We start from the raw sequence: 26,288 nt of genomic DNA, 5'->3' as shown, positions 1-26,288 counted from the left end.
ATGAATCGAACATTACTTATGTGTTAACTGATCAAGATGTATCTACATTGTCTGGTGAAGTTAGTGTGACATGTTTAATATGTATGACTTCTGAAATTGACTTCTTGTAATTGTTATATTGCATACTTAAGCATATTATTTTTACGATTAATAAAGTATTTTATCGCTGTCATTATTGAATACTTGTTTTATGTTTTTCAGTGATGGCAGGGGCGTCGCTACACAAATCCCACAGGCCCCCCAATTACTTGTATCGCTTTTTTTCCCTTTTTTTTCTTCTTCTTCTTGAAAGCCTGTGGCATGCAAGAATTGTGCAACACCAATCCTACTGTAACAAGTACTGGGAAAGGTAAACATGTAGAGATATTAATATTTATGAAAATATTTTAGTATCTTGAACATACTGTACATGAACATTCTCAACATGTTTTATGGCATAAAAAGCAAACACTGTATGCAAATAATAAAACCGGAGAAAACTTTCTTGCACATTGGCATTCTTCTATATTACACATTACACATCAAGAAAACCTCTGTCAAGGAAGTCTATGGATTTTCATTATCCAACATCAGGCAAAATGGCCTCTGACGAAACGGCTTTAGACAAAAAGGTCTCAGAATCAGCAGAGTGTTGGTTTCTAGGCAGAGTTGGGAGCTAAACTGGTAGTTTGGTTGCTAGCTTGCAAAACTAGCTGAGCTATCTCAAACTTTATAAATGCAGAAGTGTCGTTTTTATAAATTAAGTTAAACTTTCTGAAATATCATTACAAGCCCCTTGATGGTGAAGATGGCTGAGTGCTTTAAATTTTAGCCCTTAAAGAAGACCATATTGGTGAGGTAATGCAAGTCAACATCACTGCAATTAACAACTTGCCACGTGCATATAAATTAAGCCACTTTTGAAAGTAATGATACAACTATTTCCTGAACACAATGGATGAATCAACTCTTTTGATCAGTGCATATTTATACAGACATGCCTGAAATCCTAAAGCAATGAATCAGAGGGAAAATCAATCCAGACCTTCTGATGGACTGTTTATTCTCCCATTTCCATTGAATTATCCATTCTAATTTTACAAGAATGTTTTCATTATCAATGAAGCTACAGTATTTTACCATATTTGGACCTGATTTCTATGTTCAAAATTCGAAGGCAGCTGTCTTTCTGCGGCACTGCGCAGTCAGGCAAAGACTTTGTGACCTCTTAAGGAAACAGTGTTCAAGGCACCATAACGTCATGCCAAATGATTTAAAACAAATTCAAGTGACCTATAGAAAAAACCAAGCAAATATGTAGTTACTACAATGCTTATTACAATCTAATTAAAGGCAAACCGTGTTGCTGCAATGGAGTAGTGTGTGTTTAGACAGTGTGGATGTTTTTTTTTTTGGTCAAACAGACGTCCTGGGTTAGATTCCCTCCTTTGCCCCACTTCTCCCTCTTAATATTTCCTTTTAATACAACTTATAATAATAAATAAAAATAAATAGAAAGATTGATTGCCTCACAGTGATGTCAGGGAGTAGAGAGTTTTGGCTCTGGGTAAAATTAACCATGGTTTTACTATAGTAATATTGTAGTAACCATGTTTTTTGTCACATAAATTTGACCACATTTATACAGACCACACAGATGAATGTAATTATTCTGGCTAAGCTTTTAATCCAAAAAGAAGTTCCATAAAGTGTACGTCTATTCAGAATCAATATTCCTGTACACATTACAGATAAAATATCCTCGTTCTTTTACCGCTATTCCCTTCTTAAAATACTGGAGAGGCTCGCTCTTGCCTTTTATTGCACTGCATTTTGCTAAATCTGTAATGCAATGTAATTCAACCAAATAATTACCATTGATGTCCTCTACATTGTTAAAATGTGTGTGCGTGTGCACAAAAGGAGCCTCAATTGTATCATTAAGCTTTTTATGATAACCTTAATGGACATTTTTTGTATGTATCATTATGTTTGAAGACTAATGTTTGCCTCTTTGCTGTAAAATGAGTGCTTGACATTTCATAATTGATTGGCATGTTGTTCCTCCAGAATAGCATTGTTATATGTACAGACATAAAGAAAAATTGTTTCAGCATACAATAATGTCTGAAAATAATGTGTTACACGTCTGCAACAATATCCGATCTGTCAGATGAGAGTTAAAAATCAGATTTTTTTTGTGACAGCTTAGGCAATATTCTTTTTTTTTTTAGCTTTTGGACAGTCATGGTGTCACTCCTGGAGGATATCTGACCCCAACAAGCCTTTGCTATAAAGTTTATTTCCTCTGAAGTGTTCATTACAGAATAATATTAGCTCACCTACTGTACATGGTGAGATGTTAGCAGATGATTGGATGCTGTATGTGAAATATAAAAGCTGGTTTCTTATTCTTATTATGGAGAAAAACATCCCCAACACCTATGCACCTATTTCAGCCGTTGACTGTTAAAGTGGCCCCTTGTTTGTGCCAACTGTTTTATTCTAGGAATCGAGAGAGAGAGAGAGAGAGAGCAAGAAGAAAAGAGAAACAATTATTCAATAGCATTTCCTTTCCACCCTCTCTCAGTCGTTTTTAAAAACATTTTTTTTATTAACTTTATGATTAGGAAATGATTCTTTCCCATAATTGTCCACTAGGACATTGATTAAAAACCTATTCCTGCTTTCTGACCTGGCATTGATTGCTACATCCTCTCATTTATCTATTTTTTATTACAACATGGTACAATCTGTATTTTCAGCGAGTGAAAATTTGAAGATCTTAAGTTGTTAATTAAAGTGATAAAACAGCTCAGATAAGTGCTTCTACACCATGTCCCTCCACTCACATGTGTTTTCATGTTGCTAATTTCTGATGGCTGTTGGATCAGCCGAGTGCTGTAATGCAGCAAGTTGTGATAAAACCTGAGAAATGTGTGTAATTGAAGCCATGTGGAATGCCGCGCAATCTCAGGGGACCTGTGACGGATAATGCGCTCCAAAACATCTCCGTGCCCTCTGTCGGATGACCTTATAGTTGCTGCGATTGGCTCATATTCTTGTCGTTTCTGCTCTATTTATATCTGTAATTTGTTTTGGTGTAGTTCTTTTACAATTGGTTGTCACCATGAGAAAACTCATGAGATTTTATTATATATCAGAGAAATAAATAATTAAATAAAATGCTGTATGTATTTTCAACACCTTGCTGGCCAGAGGAGAAGCAGATTTCAGAAAAACAGGACAAATTATATCAGTGTTTTTATTTTCTTCTAAATATCAATGTTATTTAATAAACGTGCTTCCATTTGGCCCTGGCAAATTTAAAGGGATTGTTCACCCAAAAATTACAATTGTCATTGTTTACTAATCCTCATGTTGTTCCAAACCTGTATGCTGTTTTTTTTCTCTCCAGAATACACAATAGGAGAATTTTTTAAATCTTCATGCAGCACTTTTCCCTACAACATATTGTGCAAAATAAAAAGAAAGCACCCTGTAAGTGGTCCATACGACTTTTGCTTGGTATTCCAAGTCTTCTGAAGCCACACGTTACCTTTATTTGAAGAACAGACATTATTCACATTTACGCCTCTGTTGATGCTCTGAAATCCTATTTGCGTTTAGACAAAAAAAAAAAAAAAGGTACATTGAAGCGCTGCAACAGGTTTGATGTCATTCATGTCAACAGCGGTTGGTTATTTCGTTTTTCAGAACTGAATATTACGAATAATATTTTTATATATTTTTTTAGAAGATTTGGGATTAATCACAACTTATATATCAGCCTGGTCCTCACACAAAGCTATCATATGACTTCAGAAGACTTGGAATATAGCGCACAAGTCATATGGACTACTTTTTTTTTTTGTCCATTTTGGAGCTTGACAGATTAAAATGATCTGGAGTTCCACAGAAAAAAGTACAGCATACAGGTTTGGAACCACACAAGGGTGAGTAAAAATGACAGAATTTTTGTTTTGGGGTGAACTATCCCTTTAAGTTAGTTCAGGTGAAGATCTGGGATCAGCCATCAGTAATTTGTGCAGCCTCTAATAAACAACTATGAAACAATTATCTGCAAGCCAGTTTTCTGCAGCTGATTTGTGATGTTTTGGGTTGGTAATGTTTTATGCAGCCTGCCGAGCAGCGCGGAGGATGACAGAGATCAATTTGTGACAGACCTCTAAGAGTCTCATCAAACAGAGCACTCATCTCTCTTACTGATGGAATACTTGCCATACACAGGCCTGCCCTCTGCTGCTACAATTGCCCTCTGTGACAGAGAGCCTGTGATGAAGTCTGTCAGCCTGCTTCAGATTCACACCAGCTGCATTATTCAGCATGGCAGCCTGTTAGCTCTCTCTTATAGAGCACCACTCATGACAGTTTGGAAGTGAAAAGCAATATCAAGGGTAAATTGCATATAAACACATAAATCAAGGTCCATGTTATTAAAATTCAAGCTAATCACTATGTAAACAAATTTTTATATTAGCTTAATTGTTTTCCAACATCATCACACAGGAAATCAGCTTGTGCTTCGGAAAGTTCATGCACCCTAAAATCAACCCTATTCAGCCGAATTACTGACAAGTGCCATACACCATCAGGCATGTTTGCATCAATTTAGTCGTGAATATATTTATTATATTCACACTACTGATTTAGCACAAACGGTGAGTTATGATGAGCGTGATTCCGAAATGACATTTTCTCTATAAAATAACATTTTTACTCCACTGATGGTTAGGTTTAGAGCTGGGGTTTGGGTTAGGTCATATGGTTAATAAAATATGCATTTGTGGCAGGGCGGAGGGCGAGGTCGGGTCGTGATTCCACACACCCGGTCCCTAATCAGGCAAATCAAGCCTCAGAGAGGGATAAAGGCAGACTGGAGACTGCAGTGGGATGGAGAAAGAGATTTACGGACAGCTGTCTGACACCTTTGTGTGTTTATCTTTTTGTTTCAGTTTTATATTAAACTATTATTTATATTGTCAAGCTGGTTCTCGCCTCCTCCTTTCCATTAATCCCTTTATACTGGTGCTGAAACCCGGGAAGGAGTAGGGATGCGGTGTAGTAGAGTCCTTGCCACTACCATCCACCCCAACAGAGCAGCCGCAGCCATCTGCCGGGGGATGGAAGGGCCCGGCCGCCTGAGTGCGGACGAATGGCCTCTGACCGCGAAGGGAGAAGGGGCTCCTAGCCGACCGCCTGGAGCGGTCAAGGCCACTGCCAGGGGCAGGGGGAGACCCCTACAAGCCGCTAAATATTAAATATAAAATATATCCGGCCGACCGCCTGGAGCAGGAGAATAGGTGCCAGGACCGGGGGAGACCCCTGCTGTTTCCCGAGAACCATTCCATCCGCCAGGGGCCGAAAGACTGCCTCCGATCCGCCCGGGGTCGTCCATTGGAGGAGTTGGAGGAGTGGCCGAGGACCAAGCTACGGTGTATCAGAGAACCGGCTTGATGATGTAAATTTTTTATTTAAATCTGAGCCAAAAAGACAAACACACACATAACGTCAACATTTGCTCGAAAACTTACTGGGCAATAATGCAAAAATAACGTCACTGTTCCTTCAGCTATTCTTGTGTACCAGCAGCTCTTATAAGGTGTCCTGCTTCCGCAAAAATGGACTGTAGCTTCCGCTTAGATGCAAAAGCACTAAGGGGAAATGCTCAGTTCCCCTGTTAACACTCTCTTATGACACGTTGACTGGGGAACTCTTGTACTGACTTCCAGTGGGACAAACAGCTCTCTGCATTTTCAAGGCAGCCAAATGATCTCTCAGTGCTTAAAAAATATGTATTTTCTGTTATTTCTTGCTGTGTTGTGGCCTAATTAATTGTGTTTTGACTTATTTTTCCTGTGCTGTGTTTATTTCCGTTGTGTTTTCAGCTTTTATTTGCATTGCTAATGCATTGCTCAACTACCTTATAATATAGTTGTTGGGCAAGCTCCAAAAAGGGGCGGGAGCTCCAAACCACCATCAAAGATATACAGAGCCCCTAACCATATGTGGAAGTGTCTGCCCCTTCTTGTGTAACCCTGCCCCCTTTTGGAGTTACTCTGCCTCTTATGGAGTTTCCGCTCTGTTTGGAGATCTCAGAGTTAAACATTTCACCTTAGCTCTTGAAGGGGCTGACATTTCTTCTAATAATAGTAAATACTTATGTATAAGAGTTAATCATAAGTAATTGGTGCAACTTTCTGTTTTGAACAAAGCCATAACTTTGGCCAGGAGATAAAATGGGCAAAAAAACTAAAACTACATAAATAATGTAGGGACCTGGGCCAGTTAGCAACCATCTAGCAACCACCAGAACACACTAGCATCAATAGCTGACTTTTGCATGGAGAAGCACTACTCACATTTTCTTTATAAATTGTAAAAATGTAAACTGTTGAAATATTTATTGTGAATTTAATGTAAGGTTATAGTCAGATTATTATAACCCATGTAAACAAAGCCTTTGTAACAATGTATCACAGTAACAGATTACAGTAATATAATTATATCGTCATATACAGTACTGTACATTTGAAAGCATTCAACATTTACAGTACATTTTTGGCTATTTAGTCCAAAAAATTTACGAAGCCTATAAAATGTTCATAAGTGGACTGCTGATTACTCATGAGAATAATTGCATAATAAAGAGGCTGACTGCTGAGCACAATTACTCATTAGAGGCCTGATGCTGCCCGGGCGGTTTTAAATAACATTAGTCTCTCTGCCACACAACAACCGCAACAATTTTATGAGTCACGCTTTTTCTTTCTCCTGTGCACAGTGAAGGACATTGTGGCGATAAGTTAATTGTTATTATGAACCAACAGGTTCTGATGCTACAGAAATGTCACTATAACCTGTCTAAATATAAAAGTCTGCTGTCGGTGAGTGTTGAGCATGAACTTGACGATCCGTCAGTATTTGTAACGAAGTCTACACCTGATTTTAATATATATTTTGTTATTAATGCTTGTTTTATAAAATGGCAGAATGGCTCAAATTAAACACTCATTCACTCAGAACACAGTCTCTTCTGAATACAAATGTATGTAGGTGCCCCCACATTTTATATATCCTGAGGATATGTTTTGTCAGTCTAGTAAAATGATTGTGAGGGAACCGTAAAGGTGGCAATTACAACAGAATGGATAAGAGTGGAAATGCATGCATAACAAGAGTTTGTTCTATTATTCATTAACATTTTAATTATCAATTTTAACTTCCAAACATATACGTCTCAATCTTTGTGTTAGTGCTGGTTTTACTCCATTCAAGCCATAAAGGTGGCCTGGAAAGGGTAAATGGCAAATTTTCATGAGATTTTATTATTTTTGTTGAGGATTTTGAATTATGGGTGAACTATCCCTTTAATGCAGTCTGCTCAATCTTGGCCTTGCATTAAGAGAGCAGTAGCAGTATGGACAAAAGACTCATATTATCGCATTTTTGTTCCTGCAACAGGGATAAATGCTCACTGTCAGAGTTCAACCACCCACCTATTGTAGCGAACACAAGTTGAGACAGTCACAATGTCGGGAAAAAACTGCTTTATTAAATAAAAGCAAAGTAGGCAAAAGTACAAAGGGCAAATCCAGAGGGAGAATCGTCATCGAGGGAAGCGTAGGGTCAAAAGCCGGGGAATCAAAGTGAGTATCGGGAAGGACTAAACAGGGGAGCTAGGGGAACAAGAGAGCTGGCAAGCTAAGGGGTAACGAATCACAGGGGGGTCAAAACTAGATGAGACTAGCGGGGGGCAAAGACACGGGAATCTAAATACAATAACCAACGGGTGTGAAACGAATGTGCTGTGATATAAATAGGGGAACTAACGAGCGGTGCAGGTGTAACGAATAAAGGGGTGATTGAGACGAGTGCAGGTGAAACTAATGTGCAGGAGGATTGGAAGCGCGTGAGAAACTCGAGGAAGGGAGATTGCCTACGAGCATGTAAGCGAGAAGGAGCAAAGTGGGCGTGAGGGCTCGAGCGAGCAAAAAGAGCGTGAAAAGCTCGAGGGGGCGGAGTGAGGGAGTGTGCGTGTGTGTGCTAGACGATGCGGGGAGAAGCAGAGGAGCGGGGTTCATGACACCTATTACTGTATCTTGGCTAAATGGCTGGAATGTTTCTTTTCATCTTTAGAGGAAGTAAACTGTGTGTAACTAATTGCGATCTTTCGCCGTTCCTCCTCCACAAGACCGTTTTCAGGTTCTTTGTGATCATTAAATAAGAATGCAGTGATTTGAAGTATTATTGGGTGCATTTGCCTGTTGTCCTACGTCTTGTGCTGCTAGTTTGGCAAGCGACCCACCCTTACATAACCTGAAGTAAGGGTGGGTGGTATGAAATTTAGAATCACATTATGAATCATTTTATAACACAATAATGATAATATATAGTTACTATAATGTCACTATATAGTTATTTTTGCTGGAAACGTAACCAAAGTTTTATATTACAAACCGTTTGATAGGAACGTTTGAATTATCAATTTTTTTTTTTTACACAAACATATCGATTAATTTATTGCTGTGCTGGCACCCGTGTACTTCTATTATAAGGACCTGACAGAGGTCTATCTTCTTCTAATAATCTTCTTTTGTGTTCTGCTGAGGAAAGAAAAAAAATCTGGAAGTGAATAATGAGAGAATTTCATTTTTGGTAGAACTATTCCTTTAAAGGGATAATTCACCCAAATATGACAATTCTCTCGTCATTTACTCAACCTCATTCCATCCCAGATGGGTATGACTTCAGCAGAACACAAACAAAGATTTTTAGAAGAATATCTCAGCTCTGTTGGTCCATACAATGCATGTGAATGGTGACCAGACCTCGCAAGCTCCAAAAATCACAAAAAGGCATCTTAAAATGAATTCATACGACTCCAGTGCTTTAATATTTCAATCCTTTTTTTACAATAAATCTCCACTTTCAGTTTCAGAATGCGAAAGTGAAAGTAAAAATTTATATTTAAAGTAAAAAAGGACCTAAATATTATTCATACAAATATCTTAAACATCTATTTCTCACCCACACATATCATATAGTTTCTGAAGACATATATTTAAGCTAAAGTTGTATGTATTACTTTTATGCTGCCTTTATGTGAGTTTTTGAGCTTGAAAGATCTGGTCACCATTCACTTGCATTGTATGGACCTACAGAGAAGGGATATTCATCTGAAAATCACTGTTTGTGTTCTGCAGAAGAAAGAATGACAAACACATCTGAAATAGCATGAGGTGAGTAAATAATGAGCAAATTCGGGTGAATTATCCAACTATCCAGCTGTTTTTGCACTAATACCAGACATATAGTATTTGCTACACACTCTCAATGTGAAATCGTAAGGACTAATGCAACTTTTCTAAATTTGGCTATTCGTATAAAATCGTAGGATTGTTTGAATTTGTACGACTTTCACTACAGCAATGACATTGCTGGACATCGTTTCCATCTAATACAATACAATTACTTAAGTCACACACAACAGCTTCCTATCATGTTTACACACTGATCGGTTTAGATAAGGGGTTTGGGCAAGACCATAATATTAATAATCCCGTCCTTCATGCCTCATGTGCCTGATGGAGGGAACGAGACGTTGTGTCGGAGAAGCGACACTAGGGGTCTCTCTTGAGTGCCAAATATGCCTCTGATCTATGAAAAAAGGCCATGAGAAGTTGGCAGACAGTATTTGCATACCCCGTCGCCAGACATACAGGTATAAAGGCGAGGAAATACATCGAGTTCATTCAGGATTTTTCGGAGGAGCCGGAAATGGTCTGCAACGGCCCGCAGCTGCGAGCCCGTTGCATACGGCGCCCCAACCCAATCTGGAGGCGTCGGTCGTGACCAAGACGTGTCGGGACACCTGCTGCAAGGGTACTCCTGTCAGAGGTCTGTCCAAGGTTTGAATGTCTGGCGGCAGGTGGGGGTGATCGTTACCCGGTGTGTGCCGCGGCACCATGCTCGTCTCGGGACTCGAGTCTGAAGCCAGTGCTGAAGCGGTCTCATATGCATCAACCCTAGCGGCGCGACATCTCAGCACCGACTGCGCACGCTCATTGGTGAGGCGTGCTGACATTCAGAAAAAAGAGATGCTCTGAACCGGGGCGAGCTTGCTCTATTCCCAGTTGACCTGAAGCCCCAGGCGGCTGAGGTGCCTGAGCACCTGGTCTCTGTGAGCGCATAGTAACTCTCGTAAGTGGGCCAGAATGAACCAGTCGTCGAGGTAATTGACTATGCGGATGCCGGCTTCTCGGAGCGGGGCAAGAGCTGCCTCTGCGACTTTCGTGAAGACGCGAGGGGACAGAGACATGCCGAAGGGGAGGACTTTGTACTAATATGCCTGGCCGTCGAACGCGAACCATAGAAAGGGTTGGTGTCGAGGCAGAATTGAAACGTGGAAGCACGCGTCCTTCAGGTCTACCGCTGCGAACCAATCTAGATGCCAGACGCAAGTTAAGATGTGTTTTTGCGTGAGCAATTTTGAATGGGAGTTTGAGCAAAGTCCGGTTGAAAACTCTCAAGTCCAAGATCGGTCGTAAGCCGCCACCTTTCTTGGGTACAATGAAGTAAGGGCTGTAGAAACCCTTCTTCATTTCAGTTGGAGGGACAGGTTCTATCGCGTCTTTGAGTAAAAGAGTAGCGATTTCCGTGCGCAGGGATTTGGCATGTTTGCCCTGTACTGCAGTAAAGCGGACGCCCGCGAAGGGGGGGCGGGGGCTTGGCAAACTGAATTGCGTAACCGAGTCGAATGGTCCGGGCCAGCCAGTGTGACAGGTTGGGAAGTGAAAGCCACGCATCCAATCTCCGTGGTATTTTTGACGTACCCGGTGGGGCTTCGCAGTGGGGCAGGTAGTATGGCGTTGGGAGGCAAGGGTGCGTCCCGAGGCTCTAGTGCTATGAAGAGACTCAAAGCACTTACCTTGCTCCGCACACCCGGCAGGGGGCGGGTTAGCGACTGAGGAGGAGGTCCGGTGTAGGGCTGAAGGCGGGGGGTCTGCGGACACACTGTTGAGATCTGGCGGCAGAGTGCCGTGAGAACGGCATTTGCGGTCTCAGGGGGCGTACCCGGCGGAGCTGTGCCTGCAGTCATCCCCAGATTTTTGTCAAATTAGAATGATGTTTATAGAAATGGTTGGCTGTCTGATTGAGTTTGATATGTAAATGTTGTACATTGATAGATAGTTCATCTGGTTAATGATTTAATGCACTGAGCACTGCTGTAGTCTATGTAAAAACACTAACCAATGCAGAATGTTAATTTTTAGCAATAAGAAAAATAATTCCTTGTCAAATTAGAATATCTTAGTTTTACTGGCTTGATGTCTCATCTGTGATCAGATTTTCTTATGAGTTCTTGTGCATTGTGCCAGAAGCTCTGTGGATACATCACAAAATAAATGGTGGAGCTAGCAGAATATGACACATTTCTACCATTGTGTAGCATATACTGTCATACCACCCAGGATTAGTCTCAAGTGTTTACCCTCAAAAGTATTTTGAGCAACACAACACATGTAGGCATTCGTTAACATGCACTAACAAATCCTCAATCAGGTGCAATGAATCTTATCTGATCAAATCAGGTAGCTGCGGAAACAGGAATTAATAAATGTTTGTGTTTGCACCAGGTGATTTTGTGTTTCTGTAGGGAACTGCATGCCTGCCTGTTTTTATGTGAGATTATGAGAATAACACGGCTCATGCGATGTTAGCAGATAAATCACCAGCCAATGTTTTGTTGATAGAAGTGAGCCGTGGGGAACAGGCATCTATCACAGGCAAAGTACATGATTAAAGGAAAGCCACTGTGTTCAATGCAAAAGGACAGACTGATTAGCATTTGCTTTTCAGAGCGATCAGCGTTATATTGCCATGGCATTTACGAGATTCAAGGTCTATTCAATGCAGACTGTTCGAAGACATTAGGTGGCCTTAATGTTGTTTCCATTCAACAGCAAAGTTTTCAAGATAAAATGCAACTTGCTTCTCTGTTATGCTACTTGGGAGAAAGATAATTTTTATGTTACTTGGGAGAAAGATCATTTTTGTCAACTTCTGAACAAATGAAAAAAAGTTTTTTTGCTTGATTATATTGGATCAGCCTTGATATGCAGCCAATTTTCATTTAGCGCTAAGGGCACAATGTTATAACCATGAATAATATTGCACCCCATTAATTATGATTTTTCACAGATTATTCATTTGAGCATTGGTTATAAATGAGGAAAGTGACATATTGGAGATTACAAGTTTTTTTTTTTTTAAACAGTGCCATGCTCAATCAAAGTCAGGTTTCTTTTAAGCAGGTATGTAGGAGTACAAGTAAAGAGGTTAAAAAAGTTATTAACTATGAAACTTTTTCACTACATTGAACAGCAGATATAAAATCTCTTATTTTCTCTCCTAAAGCTGCATTGCAGAGGAAGACGAGGACGTATTTCCCCAGGAACTGACTTTTGGAAATTGCTTCTCTATCAAAACATTGTACAAGCAAATCTGTCTTTGCTCTGGGCTGTATCTCTGGTATACAAAAAAATATGTTTGATGTGCTGCATACAGATTGGTATAGTTGTGATTCCTACATTTTTGGAAACATCTTAAAATGTTGTGCTGTTTCAATTTTCTAAGAGCAATTTATTTCCCTTTGATGTTAGTAAGTGTTTTTTGTGGCCAATTGAGTAATTGTGTCTGCGCTGGTTTTTCTGCTTGCGCATGACGTCTTGTATTTTCACTTGTTCATGTTTAAAGCCCTGAAACTTTTGATTGGGTGTTCCAAATTTAATATAATTTCTTTTGGCTTTGTGTATAATGAAACTTTTTTTGTGTTGGTTAAAATATTTTCTCACTGACATAAAAAAATGTGTCATGTTGATTCTCTGTGCTTGACGTAAAGTTCAGGGATGTGCGGTTTGGCCTTCATTAGCCACGACCTCAGAGATGAGCTTTGAATCCAAACTTATTCAAGATTCATGCTGTCTTTAAGGTTTAACAAATACCATTAACATGCAGCAGGCAGCCACATGCATAAAGCGTCTCATTCTTATGATGCTGACAACAATTTGCCAAACAGATTAAAGTTGCACTCAGTAATTATTTCCTCCAGTAATTAATTTTAAAACAAAACTCCTAAAAAAAATTTATAGTAACTTTGAAACATATGTATAAAATCACATGAGATGAAGACTCTAGTCATATCAGTAACCTTACAAAAGCTGTTTTATTCTACAAGGAAATGGTCTCCTCACGGGGGCTGCCATGTTAGGATGCAAAGTATTTATCTCTTAATCTCAGTAACCGCTCTGTTATTGGACAATTTAACTCATGGATTACGTTAATCATAGCCGACTGTGAATTGTGAATTTCTACAATGGCATTGGTAACTGAAAACTATGTTTGAATGATGCAGCATCCACAACACTAGGTGTCAGTGTAAGTCCAAGATCACATAAAAACAATAATTACTGTGTGCACCTTTAATTATTGCTCAAGCTTTTAGATGCTTTATCTTGCATCCCCAATTTATGTTCTTCCTTGTCAGGTTTGTTTTGGAATGATTATTAAATTTTATGAGTTTAATAAAATAAAACAACCCTAAAACAACTATATAATGTAACCAAGCAGAAATCTTGTTAGTTGTGGACTGAATGAGCGCATAAGCGGTATAAGCGGTAATCCTATGGCTAGAGTATAGATTTACCTGCCACCATTCAACAAATAATCTAGGACTATTGGCGGAATGTTATGTCACTTAATGAGGTTTTCTGTGGCTGTGAACTAAACGAACACACTACTAGTAAGCGGTTATCATACTATGGCTAACGGAAATTTACCTGCCTTTCAGCAAATCAGCAAGGGCTACCATGCAAATGTAATGTAACCTAATGAATATTCATGATCCGAACTGATAAGTTTTATAATGTGTCCCCCCCCCCCCCCAAATACCAAAATAAGGTTGTTCCATGGTGATACAAACCAGAAAACTTGGGAAATATAAAAATGCCTTTGAACTCAGTAATTGAAAACTTGTTCATCAAAGAAGAGGGGTACCAAAGTAATTGTGTGAATTGCATTTTAATCTGTTTTTGAATAATTTACATTATAGATCTGGACACAAAAATGTGCATCATGTCATTGACCTTTTTAACTATCTAGAAAATTTTAGTTTAAGTTGTTAAATTCAAATAAACTTTCACATTTTCCAAACTTAAACCCTCACTAAAACCTTCAAAGTGTACCAAACTGGACCTAAAAAGTAAAATCGATAATGATACTCAAGGTTACAGAACATTTTCAAAGTGGAAACCCTGATGTTCCCATCCAAAACAATTAATCAATGTTATGTTTACAAAAGAATGAAACTCTTTTATACAACATTTACTGTTAACCTGTTTAACACATTCTCTCTCTGGTTTTAATTAAACTGACATTCAAACCTGCAGAACAACATCATTTTCTTTGCTCAAAAGGAGCTTTCTGTGAAGTTAAAAAGGAGCTCTGTTGCTGTCATCCTACCAGAGTCCATTAACTTTCATTTCTACCCTTATCCTTTCTAAAGTGGGTCATTAGTTTGGTGCATCTGGGTAACTGATCGGCTAATCTGTCTTTGATTTATGTGCAAGGAGAAGTGAGGACTTAGCACAGGGCTCTGAAGGAATTGATTACTGACATGGTTAATTGGCTAAACCCACTGGTACACTGAGACAGGCTTATTGGAAATGTCAAATCAAGCACTTAATTTGCATTCATGATGTATGGTGTCTATTCTGGCTTCTGCCAATGCAGCATTAGCTGACTCACTTGGAGATCTACGGAGAGGGGCAGGGGCTTCACACTACCCTTGCAATCTTGGGACTTACCATCTGTTTTTCAAAGAGGCTTGTTTGTGGAGAAAAGTTTATGGACACATTTTCATTCGATTTTTTCAATGGGTCAAGGTTAGCATGGTCCAGTTATCTCTTGTACTAGCCATAAATGAATATGCCAAAATAGTAAATGTTTTCCATAGTCTTTGCAACACTGTGAATCTGATTTGTTTGTGGTAACTCTGAAATCAGACCTGACCAATAATTCACTAGTTAGCTTGGATGTGATATTGGTCAGACCATGTAGAATCGTGAGCCCATGCTGATTTGGGACAATAATAATCAGGAGTGAAGAGGACGTAGACTATACAACTGTACCATTCATCTTAACAATTATAGACCCACTTAAGGTCCTCTCAGATAAAAAGCTTGTCATTTTTTGGATCAATAGAACTCTTGCTGAGCAATTTTGCTTCTCAGTTTCTAAAATGAACAGGGCACCAGCCACCTGAAATAGACTGTGTTTGTGAGTGTGTGTATGCACTTAAGTATAGAAGGAAAAAGCTACCCGTATTGTTTTGCTTGTTGAATGCCAAGTCAAGCTTTGATTTGGCTAGTTGTGTTGTATTTGACAACTATAAAATTTGACTATAGAGGAACCTGATTACACTCGAAAAAAATATTTTTTGTTCCCTATCTGTCAATCAACGTTGTGTCAATGAAGTGACACTAGGTGTCACTCTTGGAAGCCCAAGACACCTTCTGATCTTTTATAAAAGGCCAATGGGAATTGGCGAGTGGTATTTGCATGCCACTCCCCCGAACATACGGGTATAAAGGAGGGGTGTGCCTAACGCTCATTCAGATTTTGTCACAGATTTTAAGACACGTTGGCTTAGCTCAAATCTCATTCGGCTTCTTCATACTGTATTCAAACTCAACGTGTCATAATCAGTTATGAAATATATAAGAACCAATGGTGTTTGGCGTTAATGTCCTTAGAGACTTGCCAAGTTTGAATATATGTTCAATTGTGTTACAATTAATACTGAATTTTGTTCTCAATAAACAGGCCTGTAAAGTGATTAATGGAAAGGAGGAGGTGAGAACCGGCTTGAAGATATAAATGATAATTTAATAATGAACATAACCAAAAAGACAAACACACACACAGGTGTCGGACAGCTGTCTGTAAATCTCTCACTCTCTCTCTCTGTCTCTCTCTTTCTCTCTCACTACAGCTTCCAGTTGGCCTTTATCCCTCTCTGAGGCTTGATTAGCCTTATTAGGGGCTGGGTGTGCAGAATCCCCAACCCAGCCCCGCCCTGTCACATTCCTCCCTTGTTCTCTCTCTGAGCCCCTGGCATGACGTACATGTCCCCACCCTCTTTCCCTGGTGAGGGGCGTGCCTTCCGCACTGTCTGCCAGCAGGTCATCCTCGTCTACCTGGATGAGGGAGGGGACAACGGGAAGGATACAAAAAATCAATACACCTACACGCCGTGAGAGAGAGAGAGAAAAAACACTTACTGGCCGACACGCCGTAGCTTGGTCCTCGGCCACTCCTCCACCCTCTAATGGATGACAGCCACGCCTCCACAGACGGATCAGAGGCAGACCTCCGACCTCTGGCGGACAGAACGTTTTTGGGTGACGGTAAACGCTCCAGGCGGTTGGTTGGTAGCCCCTCCTCCCCTTGCGGTCAGCGGCCGTTCATCCTTCGTCCTCCGGCGGATGGCCACGGCTGCCCCGTTGGGGTGGATGGTAGTGGCGGGGACTCCACTACGGTGCATACCTCCTCCTTCCCAGAATTCAGCACCAGTGTAAAGTGATTAATGGAAAGGAGGCGAGAACTGGCTTGACAAAATAAATGATATTATAACGTGTCAGACAGCTGTCTGTAAATCTCTCTCTCTCTCTCTCTCTCTCTCTCTCTCACTGCAGCTTCCACTCGGCCTTTATCCCTCTCTGAGGCTTGATTAGCCTGATTAGGGGCTGGGTGTGTGGAATCACGACCTGGCCCCACCCTCTGCCCTCTGCCCTGTCACAAGGCCCTTTAATAAAAACAGTCTATTATGATTATAATTTTTTTTTTTTTTTTTTTTTTTTATGCATTTGGCAGACGCTTTTATCCAAAGCGACTTACAGTGCAGTTATTACAGGGACAATCCCCCCAGAGCAACCTGGAGTTAAGGGCCTTTCTCAAGGGCCCAACAGTGGCATTTTGGTGGTGCTGGGGCTTGAACCCCCGACCTTCTGGTCAGTAACCCTGAGCCTCAACCACTGAGCCACCACTGTCCAGGTTGTATAATCAGGATAACAACATAAAAAATAAAGCTACCGCACAGTAACACATTTCTCTGCTATTAACAAATCCCCTCCATTATTTCCTTAGGAAACAAAGGCCAATTCAAGGTGGACATATCAACCAATCTTGTCATGCAGAGGAAATAAAATGGGTTCACTGGCTGGATATTTTGTTTTTAAGAGTGAAAAATGGAAAGAGCATCAGTTTTCAGGTGCAAATTCTGCTTGCTGGCTGTGAACATTCAAAGCTCTCTGCATTCAAGGCTTCAACATCCATTTTAGGGAAAAAAGTCTGGGTAATACTGTCGCTTTAGCTAACAAATATTATTAGATTATCTTACGAATTGGCTGCTAAAATTACATTTTCACCTTCTCGTATCTCTCTGCACTCGCCTGCATAAGCAAACTGCCTTTCTAAGTGAGTGGCTGAAAAGAGATTGGATGACTAGGCATTCACTGGAACCCGAAAGACACGTGCCTTTAAACAGAGAAAGCGTATTGGACATACAGTACTGTGGCCTGCATGATTACAGGTGTTTGAAGAACATATTTTGAGTGAAACACACCCTATGTTCAATCATAATATTAGCCTCTTTTGAAAACATCTTTTTGTTGGAATTGTTTTTCTGTTTTATTTGAACATGTAGGTCCTTAGAGGAATGTTTCGGGTTAAAAACAAGTTCAAAACCCTATCAACAGCATCTTTGACAGGGGTTTAGAAGCAGAAATGTGCAGCTCATATTTTTGGTTGAAGCACTCATACTCAATCTTTCTAGGCAAATTAACTTATGATTATACGATTCCAATGTAATTAGATTTTTCTATGTAAATGGACCCTTTGTATCATTGCATGTATCGTATGAAAGTTATGGGTTTATTGGATTTACATAATTGGATATTATCAGTGTTAGGTAAATTACTAAAAAAGTTATCTACTACAAATTAATAACTACTTCTCTAGAATTATAATAACTTTACTGATTACCACATTGAAAAAGTAATCGCATTACTAACTACTTTATTTTTAAGTTACTTTGTAAAACAAGTGTCACATAAATATTTGTTTTTCCACTCAACAGATTCAAAATAATTTCTATTTTCTCTTGTTCATTGTCGCACACCTTACAGCTGTCACAGAAACGCAAACAGACATACATACAGTATGATCATATGAATTCACATTTTTAATTATACATTTTTTTAAATATTTGTAACCCAAGTAATGTAATTAAAAGTAATTACTTTAATTGAAAGTCAGTAACTGTAATATGATTACAAGAATTTAACAAAACTCTGCACGCAATTTTTCACACTCACATTTAAAAGCTCATTATTCATTTATTGACAAAATTGTAAATCTTTTTTTTAATTTTTCAGAGAACCACCCAAATATTCATAAATAATATTTGATGTGTTATCTATGAAAAATTCAAATTCTAAGCTTTCAAATGACACCTCATATCTGCATCCATGATGTAACCAAACTCTATACGCTATACAGGCAAAGTGCATTACCTTAGGACAAACTCCTTAAAAGTATGCCCATTTTCCTACCTTATTTGTGCAACCTCAATTCCGAAAAAGTTGGGACAGTTGAAAAAAGCTAATAAAAAAAAAAAAAGAGTGATTGGTAAATGATATTCACCCTTTGCTATATTGAAAGCTCTACATCTACACATTATATGATGTTTCATTGTTTTTTTTTTTTATGTATAGCAATTTCAAATCAGATAGAAATTACCACCTGCTGCTGCTTAAAGCGTTGTTACATTATGATTTGTAACGTGCCTAACATGTTGAGGGTTGGGAGGGTTACATTTTAAATGTATTCCACTACAGATGACAGAATACATGCTGTAAAATTTAATTTGTAATGTATTCCGTTAGATTACTCAAGGTCAGTAATGTATTCTAAATACTTTGGATTACTTCTTCAGCACTGGTAAATTTTTTCACCTGTTTTGACTATAAAAACTCTGCCAGTACAGTAAGACAAAATACACAGATTGCAGAAAACTGCTGTCGCTTCACACTGGAATAAATTGATGACAGTGACATACATATTTCCAACATTTTATTATGTGCATAATCTTTATGTTACACCACAAATGACAAGAGAATTTATATTAAAATTAATAAGAAAATCCCTGCTATCATTCTCTGTAATGGTTCGAGTATGCAGAGCATTCACAGCTTAAATGGATCATTGCAATGCCTTGCCTTATATCCCATAGACTTCCATTAAATAGTAAGTGCATTACTGCAAACATGATTTTTAAAATAATTGTACAAACTGAGAGATGAGACTAAATTATTTGTATTAAAAATGTCCATTTTATATTCATGTTAACTTTAAATGTTATATAATGAGATAAGTGTTATACAGTTATTTAAATAAATAACTCTAATTATGATTTTACAGATTATCTCACTTGGAATATGTTGTTTTATTGTTTTAAAAGCCATGTCAAATTGTGTTCTGTAACTATAGTTACCAAACGTGGTGTCTACGAGTGTAAGATCTTTGGGTAATGAGGAAAAAACATCACATTCATCACGGTGTGCAGTTCTAGTCATTAGAGCAGAAATGATCATCACACATTACAGAAGCCAGTCTCAAGGGCCAGTTGTTCAGGGTTTAACAAACAATTTTTTACATCTCTCCCATATGAATAAGTTCAAACACGCCTTCGTCAAGGCCACAATTTCCAGTCATTAGCGTAAATCTTGAATTAACAAAGAAAAAAAAGAAATGACACATTAGGATCAGAAGTGAAAACTGTAAAAGTGGCGTTCCTCATTAATATGCATCTTAGCCTGGTGAGAAAGGGAAAATATAAATGTATAATTGAAATAATGAATTGTCATCACATTTGGTTGGATCAGAGTGTGGCTGGGCTGCTTTTTTTTTATCAGAGTTTTCCTGCCCTAATCCTACAAGTTGAACAATGCTCCAATTAAATATAGAAAGTCTAATTTTGCCTGCTGTCATCTTGATTTATTCTCATGTCTGTAGTCATGATACATTGCCTTCCCGGCCTCCACAAAACTGTTTGAATATGGTTGCATCTGTCAGAGGAACCTTTGAGTTTTACTGGATACAACATTTCAGCCCACAGGTTCTTCTATTTCCGACTGTAGCGGAAAAACATAAGGCTATCACAACCAAGCACACCAATGGATGAAAAGACATGTAAAAGTCATGCAATGATGCTATTCAACAGTAAGCTTTTAAAATAGGTTTGGTCTAAAAATGTGACCTTAATGTGGTTTTAATTGAACTTTTTCTTTAGTTAAAAACACAAGAACATACATAAGTCTGTTAGATGTTGAAATAATGTATTTTCCTGTTTTGTTTGAATACAGTTCAGAGCCCTTTTCTCATGCAATTTAATCAGTGGATGAACAGATGGCATAGCAACCTGTACTTTCATTTAATGTATCTGTCAAACTTCAGAAAACAACTCTTAGTTTAATGCAAATGCAGTAAATCTGACTCTCATTGTAATGCAAATTTATATTTAATTTATATTATATTTATATTTAGAAACTTATTATGTCACTGACAACAAATATGAAAGTAATTTTGAGTGTCCTATTTAGTTGGTATTTTATTTGAATAAATGCATATGTTTGCTTTTGATAAATATGTGATCTGTGACTGGTTGAATCCCATGCTTTCCTAAATCTATGGGTTTTAGAATTCAAACCGTTAATTTGTTCAACAAAAAGGATGATTGTTTTTAAATGGTAAATGGTCTGCACTTATATAGTGCCTTTTTAACCTTAACAGTTACCAAAGCGCTTTACACTGTGTCCCAATCACCCATTCACACATCGGAATCGAACTGCCAAACCTGCGATTAGTGGCCGACCCGCTCTTACACCTGAGCCACAGCCACCCCAAGATCTTAAGATGTAGGCTTCTCAAGTACATTTTATTGACATAGTTTGGCATTTAAAGGGGTCATGAAATGTTTATATATATATATTTCAACAGTTTCATTATCCTACCTGAGGTCCACTGATAATGTTAATAATGTTTTTTTTTTTAAATTTTGCAATATATGATCATTTTCTACCTTGTCTCTGGCCCTCTGACTGAAACGCTCAGTATTGGCACAAGCATCTCCTTAAAACTTCTAAGTAAATGCCCACTGTTCTGATTGGCTAACTTCGTGCAGCCCCTCAAATTCAGCCACATTTGAAACTCTATCTGAAGTGAATGAACTAAGCTCCACAACATTATAAAGACTTTTGAAATATTCATGAGTTTTGCATCAGGTCCAAGTGTTTTTAACTGCTCCATCCTTCTTTAACTGTTCTTTTGCAAAGCTTGAATTGATTTTTTGACTGGTTCACAAGCAATCCATACTGAAAGCTACATAAACATGCAATCCACGCTGAAATACGCTGAAGACAAATCCACATGTCACACATACATAGTCCAAAGGAGACACATCCAGTTTTCAGTGGTTTTCAGTGCATTCTGCACTGAAATTCACATACACCAACAATTAAAAATAGCACAGATGGGTGAAAGAAGGCGTCCATGATGCATTTGTGCTCAAAACAACAAGAAGCAGCAGTTGAATGACAGAGAATTACTTCTCCTCTTTGTAATTTGTCACTGTGTCTTTTAAAAGCATCCCAAAATATTTATCAAGTGGCCAAAGATGTCTGTCTGTGCATGTTTCAACAGAAAAATTCCAGATGGTTCCCCTTTGGTGTTCAGGAATAGTTAGCCCACAGTACGTCTTGTTCGTCCTTCTCTATCCGTTTACAAATTGAAGCACAAGTGGGTAGGGCCAAGGGTGTATTGATGTAAAAGTTGTAGAAGAAGAGAATGAGGTGTTTTTGCAGATTGGTTTTAATAAATGATTTTTTTTTTACAGTATGTCTTTATAGTATAAATGTCAAAATATCAAGGAAAATTGTATTCCTCATGACATAACCCCTTTAAAAAAAATACATGAAATGGCTTGGCAAGTGCAGATTTCTTCTCTCTATGTTGTTGATGTATTTCCTTTTGAAAGATGGGACAAGACATATAAAATGGCTCATTCCTTTATCTAAAAATAGCCAATAGACTAGCATACAAATGGCCTCAAAGTTAACAAACATGGACTAAAAGTCACAAAACCTTAATTTTGATTTCATGGGATCTTTATAGAAATTGTGAACTGTGATGTAGTAAAAGAAATATAGAGCAGCATACACCGGTAACAGATAATACCTACCATAGACCTGCATGCTGTAGTTAGTTAAATTGAATAATTACATTTGAACAGCAGATGGGATATGATTGTATTTAATGAAGTGCAAGTGTTTGAGTGTGGTCTGTGAAATCTGATGGATATTTGATATTGCAGATTGCTTATTACCTGGAAATGGAGATGTTTGCGTCTGCTGGTTTCTGTTTGTGATGCTACAGTACCACTTACAAGCCACCTAAACAAGAGAACAGGATTATTGTATTGCTGGATGTTTTCTCTCTTAAAGATCACAATGATGTACATTTGTTAGTGGAGACCGGGGAATCTTGAAGCATTTTGTTCAGACCTCTTTTTTTAATCTCAAAGTTTGATGTGTTATTCCCATATTTATTTTCTGAAATTAAATTAGTTTAGAAATCTATTACGTAATTCTGCATCTCAAGAAAATGTATAATTTTTTAAGGATGCTTAGTTATTTTTACTGGAAAACAAGACAAAAAACTTCAGGAGGGTAGTGTTCAAGTATGATAGTGATTTCATCCTTATAGCTAATTTCTAATTGATTAAATTGATGATTATATTGACTATATTAAATTGAGCCTGTGTTCGCTAGCTTTGCAGGTATTGCTGTCTGCAGGGAGAGACTGTCTTATAGCTGGTGACACATGTTCCAGTGATGAGATCTGCAGCCCGCGCCTCAGGACACTGCGTCAGTGTGTGGCGGGTAACGGCAGCATGAAACTTGGCCCCGGAGCCCGCAGTCAGTGTGCAAACGCAATCTCAGCCCTGCTGTCTAGCCCTCTGCACGGCTGCCAGTGCAGACGAGGCATGAAAAGAGAAAAGAACTGTCTCAGCATATACTGGAGTCTACATCAGTCTGGCATACATGGTGAATAACACCCATATCTCACATTATATGTTACACTGTTGAAGCCACACTTGAGACAATAAATGATACACTTTAAATTATAAACCCATTCTTATATTTAGTGCCAAATAATTAACAATCTTAGATTTTTCTCACTGAATATTTAAAGGGGACACATCAGTTGGATGTACTATGCAGACATACTCTAATTTTCACAACTCAAAGCTCTCTCCCCAATCCTCCAAGGGCATTTATGAAAATTAAGCTACAAAAACAAGCCATTCAGAAATTCGAAAAGTCTCAATACTGATGTCACAAACATTAGTAAATTATGACAAATAAAACCTATTTACATGTAGAAGTCTTAAAGGAACAGCAAAAAAAGCTGCATGACATCACTGCTAATAAGAACATGTTTGATGTTTGCGGGGCTTCTGAACAATTGACAGAATGTCCTTTTGTTGTTGCTTGTTGCGGTCACCGGAGGTTAGGATAAAAACATGGAAAAATATTATGCTAAAGTTGTCTATAATGTTCTTTAAAAATCATTACATTTACTATTTAATTGCTGAAATTATAACGTTTGTTTTTGCAGGGCTTAACCTGGTTGAGAACTATCCATATGAAACAGTGGGGAAAGGCTATGACTATGTCCGTCTGGCTTCTATCACTGCAGGTAAGCCTATTTGTTTAATGTGTTGTGCCAGCCTTCAACCTTGACTTGATACTTTCAAACAATGCTTTATTAATGGTATAATATTATAACAGAGACAATCAAATATAAATGTGCTTTTGAATGAAACAGAGTCTTTTGTGAGAAGAAAATTAATTTGTTACAACTTGCCGTACATGTCAAGGAAGAAAAACGCTTGGAAAAAAATGTGGCCAGATGTAGCTTGGATATTTCATATCAGTGTATTGCTTTATCTAGAGCCTTCTTGAATTGTGTTTGACTATAATGGAGCCCAGGGCTTAGAAATTATTTCACAAGGAAAAAAAAAAGCACAGTTACAAATAAAATAAATATATTAAATAGAACAATAATCTTAATTTCCAGTAAAGTCATGGTGTCCCGATGCCTTATTAGCATCGCATTAAAGTGTAAATAGTGCTCCACTGTTGGTCTCTGGGTATTAAATTCATCTATTGCGCATTAGATTTCCTCTAAAACTTGTTTAAACTATCATCTCCTTTAGTTATACACATGGTTTTGTTCAGTTGTCCCATGAAATTAGTTGTAGACTTTCTGTTTGGTTGTTGAAGCTCTGCTTTTGCTCAAGAGTATTCAATTCAGAATCTTGAGAGCTGTTTGGTGAATGATATGAACAGGCGTTGGCTGTTCTGCAATTATTAAACTTAAATATAGCTGCATGCAGCAATTCATGGGATTCAAGCAGCATAGGAACTTTGAGTGCATGTGTTACAAGATATGAAGCATTATTCAGACAGCCAATAAGCACCTAAAATGTAAATAAAGGAATAAAAATCAGGAAAATCTACCATAGAGATGTAGTGCTTTTAATATTTACCTGATGTTCATGAAACTTTCCATGCTTTTTCAAAAGCATATTCCACATATGCGTACTAAATGTAATGAAAAAATGTTTCTTTAAAGAGGCCACACCCATATGTTTAAAGAAGTGGTCTGGCATATGATATGGAAAAGTTGTTTTTGTGAAAAACTATTGACCTGTTTCAGTGACATCACTTTTCCACCGCAGCCGCCATATTTGTGACAATCAGCGGGAGAAAACAATGGTGGTGAATGGAAAAACACCCGTAAAACTATCTCAAGAAAAATATCTCATGCAAAGTCTCAGGAAAGGTATATACAAGTCTGAGGTCAGCACAAAGATTGCCAAATTTAAAACATCTGTGATGATCCCGTCTGTATGGATGTAAGAGCTGCTTTTAACTTGTGAAGAAGTAATTAAACAGCAGTATCATCTTTTCAAGATTTATAAATGACAACAAAATTTGTGCCGGATTTTGCCACATCCCACAGCACAGTATATTGAAGGTATATGGAAATTTGGTCACAAACATGGCGGCACGGTCATACAGTGACATCACATGAAACAGGTCAATAGAATATACAAACATTTACATGCATGTGAAATGTGATAGCATCTTCTGGTGGCCAATTTTTTAAAAAATGTTTCCAGACCTCTCCTATGGTTTTTACTGAGCGTTTGTTGACTATCCTGCATTTTCAGATAAATATATATTGTCAGTGTACAATTGTTTGGTGCTGCTCTTTGTAAAAAGTAAAGTCATAACTTTCCATTTTGTGTGGAGGTATGCACATGTTCTAACAAAATACGGAGAGATGCTTATTGATAACACAACGTATTTACAACAGTTGTATGGTAAATCATTATTTGGTTGTTTCATGTGTTGAATGGAGGATTAAAAAACATATGTGGAAAACCTAAGCATTTTTGACATCAGCATAAATCTCTGCTTGCAAGAGTTAAAGACATGTCAGAGAATTTCAGTGCAAGGTAAAAAATGATCACCCCAAAAGGCAGTATGGATTTAGGAAATGGTTATTGCAAGAACCTGAGGTTACAGAGAAAAGGAAAGTGTTTATTGACTACCAAAAATGGATGGTGCTAGGAGATCTAAGGATAAGTTTGATAGTGTAAATGTAAATGTGAATGCAGGAAGAGTATGTGTTGCTCTTCAGGAAGATTCACTTTAAGGTAATGTGACCGTAATAGCCAACAAGACTATACAGTGAGGAAAATAAGTATTTGAACACCCTGCTATTTTGCAAGTTCTCCCACTTAGAAATCATGGAGGGGTCTGAAATTGTCATCGTAGGGGCATGTCCACTGTGAGAGACATAATCTAAAAAAAAAAATCCAGAAATCACAATGTATGATTTTTTAACTATTTATTTGTATGATACAGCTGCAAATAAGTATTTGAACACCTGAGAAAATCAATGTTAATATTTGGTACAGTAGCCTTTGTTTGCAATTACAGAGGTCAAACGTTTCCTGTAGTTTTTCACCAGGTTTGCACACACTGCAGGAGGGATTTTGGCCCACTCCTCCACACAGATCTTCTCTAGATCAG

General features: G+C 38.2%; 1 protein-coding gene across 1 annotated transcript in view; it reads left to right on the top strand.

Annotated features, from left to right (window-relative positions):
* LOC127660067 (GDNF family receptor alpha-4-like) overlaps window positions 1–26,288 on the top strand; it is a 73,231-nt gene that overhangs the window by 23,990 nt on the left and 22,953 nt on the right. The window contains exons 2-3 of the mRNA XM_052150131.1: window positions 22,950–23,225; window positions 23,800–23,880. Coding sequence (XP_052006091.1) covers window positions 22,950–23,225; window positions 23,800–23,880 — 357 coding nt within the window. The remainder of the gene's footprint in view (window positions 1–22,949; window positions 23,226–23,799; window positions 23,881–26,288) is intronic.

Source organism: Xyrauchen texanus, chromosome 19 (genome assembly GCF_025860055.1).
Source record: "Xyrauchen texanus isolate HMW12.3.18 chromosome 19, RBS_HiC_50CHRs, whole genome shotgun sequence".
Lineage (NCBI taxonomy): Eukaryota > Metazoa > Chordata > Actinopteri > Cypriniformes > Catostomidae > Xyrauchen > Xyrauchen texanus.
The sequence above is the reverse complement of the archived record's forward strand: the minus strand, read 5'-3'. Positions and strand labels throughout refer to the sequence as shown.